Consider the following 2,598-nt stretch of genomic DNA (forward strand, 5'->3'; position numbering starts at 1 on the left):
TGGCTGTCACACGTGGATTTTTGTAGAGTATCTCTGTCTTGCTGCTGGGATGTTGTTACAGTTAAAACTATACAATTTTGTTTTCATTTTGAACATCTTTTTTCCCTTAACGCTTCTCCCAGTCCTCCCCCTGACCCCCATCATGGAAGGTTTTGTCATCCTGAGGAAGAATCCGGACTACGACGCAGAATCTTAATCTTTGTTGTTGTTTATCGTAATTAGTGTGGTTTACTTTTACTTCAACAAAGAGCGTCTCTCTCTTTGCCTTCTTTTCTTTCTTTTTTTCCAAGTGCGCTACGTTAGTGAGTGGGAGAATGTTGAAGAGTGAAAGGGTCATGTGTTGGGATCACTGAAACATAAACACAAAAAAGGAAAAAAGGAACGGACGTCTGTTGGAGTGAGAGAGTGTGTGAGAATTTTTTAATTTTTTTTTCACTTGTGTGTATGTGTATGTTCGCTCATTCGCTGTTTCATCGTTCATGTCGCTGCCGCTACATTTAGAACATACATGGTTTTTATGTATTTGTTTACATCAGACTTTTTTCTAAACTCATGTTTGATGAGTTGAGATGGGTTTTTTTTTTTCTTTTCAGAAGAATTTGGAGAGAACGCCCGTAAGTGAAATAAGTTGAGGGTTTTGGGGGTTTTTTTCGTGTAAGACCTGTGCACAAGCCTGTGGATCTGAAGAAGTTTCAACTAGATCTTGTATTTATAAGATGAATCTATATATATAAATTAAGTAGGTGTTTTCAGTCTAGGTTATCCCTGTCCTTACGTTGGAGGGAGGGGTGTGTGGAAAGGGAACATTCCTGGATATGCAAACAAAATTCAACCTCTGTCTGCAGGTGTCTTGTCATCCGGAATGGTCTGAACCATGTTGGTGGGGGGGGGGGTGAAAACAAATATACAATGAATCAGCTGTGCCCACATCTGTCTGTCTGTGTGAGTGTGTGTGTTGTTAGAAGGTGCTGATGATGTTTAGTGAGGTGCCTGTGTGTGTGTGTGTGGAAGGTTTGTTTGTGTGTGTGGGTTTGTGGGGTGTATATGCCACATGATGCGTGAGAGAGGGCAAGCCAGGACTACATTGTTGTGTGTGTCACGTTGGGTTTTATTTTGATATTTGAATAATAAATTAAAAATATTGGCTTGATCCCTTCTGTAATCTCCTAAGTTGTTTTGTTGTTTTTAGATTTGCTTGTCCTCTCTTTTTTTTAGTTTTTGTAAGAGTTTTACAGCACTTGCAACACAAATGAGCGTCATTAGTGTGTGGTTGGCGGGTGCTCTGATGTGGTTTGCTTCTTCTTTCCTATATCAAACATCTATCGTCCTTATCTCCTCTCCTCTTTTTTATGTTTGTTACTCTCTTGTAACACCTCTAATCTTCTGGCGCTCATATGACCTTATGCAGTTGCGAGCGCCGTAAAACCTCTACCAAAACATAAAACAACGTGAGTGTCATTACGAGAAAGTACCCAACACGGAAAATCTTCATTATCTTTGATTTAAGTGAAAAATGAATCCACATATCAAAAGGAACTTTTCATTCCAAGCATTTTGATACCAAATTTATTGCAATGAGATGGTATTTAACTTTTAAGGAAATTATGAATGCATGTTTAAGTTTAAGATATTTTTGCACGCATAGAGAAATATGAAAAACTCGATGTTCAGAGACAGCCCCCGCATAACAAACCGACTTTGCTACACAAACCAAAATTGTGCTGTCAAGAGTCACTGATTCCTGTACAATGTATTACTAAGCTCAATTTTTTTCATAGATCTGACAATTAAAAATGAACGAAATATATGGCCTCAAAAATAACCTGGAAGTATAAGCCAAGTCCACACTTTTGCTAACGGGAGGCAAAAATCACAAAATTTCATCCCCTTCAGAATGTCACAAAAATTCACCTGTAATTGATTGAGATACACATTTAGTCATTTAGAAACGTACATCAAAATCAAATTTAATGGAAATAAAAGCTCTTTTGCATAAAATGAAGAAGTTCAAAGAAGAGCAGAACAAACATCATATCTGGTGCATCCTCCAGTGTTCAAAATTACCATATTTTAACCCAAAAGAATTGGTCATAGTCCTCCAATCTGAACACATTTTTTATTTTACACCTGCACAATTTTGAGATATAAGATAGCTTTCCTAGGTAAGCCTGTGCAGTGCATGGTAATTGCCATCTCCCCCCCAAAAACAAAACAAACAAAAAAATTTTTTATAAATATATATATATATAGAGAGAGAGGTCTATATAAATTTTTAATCTTAGGACAGCGTGAACAAAAACCAAAAATTCGAATTGATCGTACATGTAATCCAACACGCAAATGTGAGATGTTGCTGCTGCTATTACAACTACTCTACTACAACTAGATCAACTTTTACTACTACAAATGCTACTACTGCTACTGCTACAACAACTAACTGCAACAACAACAACAACTAGGGCCTACTACTGTTACAAAAATAGCGGTGTGTTTTGAAATTACAAAAATATATAGTTGCAGATAGCAGCGATACTTCACTCCACCCTCTGCATTTCTCTCTCTCTCTCTCTGTGTCTCTCTCTCTCTCTCTCTCTCTCT

At 37.4% G+C, this 2,598-nt stretch overlaps 1 protein-coding gene across 1 annotated transcript in view; it reads left to right on the forward strand.

Annotated features, from left to right (window-relative positions):
* LOC101850244 (26S proteasome non-ATPase regulatory subunit 2) overlaps positions 1–1,162 on the forward strand; it is a gene marked incomplete in the record, with an annotated part of 19,193 nt that extends 18,031 nt beyond the window's left edge. The window contains 1 exon segment of the mRNA XM_013081748.2: positions 123–1,162. Within this exon segment, the coding sequence (XP_012937202.1) occupies positions 123–196 (74 nt within the window).
* Between the last annotated feature and the right edge of the window lie 1,436 nt (positions 1,163–2,598).

Source organism: Aplysia californica, unplaced genomic scaffold, assembly GCF_000002075.1.
Source record: "Aplysia californica isolate F4 #8 unplaced genomic scaffold, AplCal3.0 scaffold00144, whole genome shotgun sequence".
Classification (NCBI taxonomy): Eukaryota; Metazoa; Mollusca; class Gastropoda; order Aplysiida; family Aplysiidae; genus Aplysia; species Aplysia californica.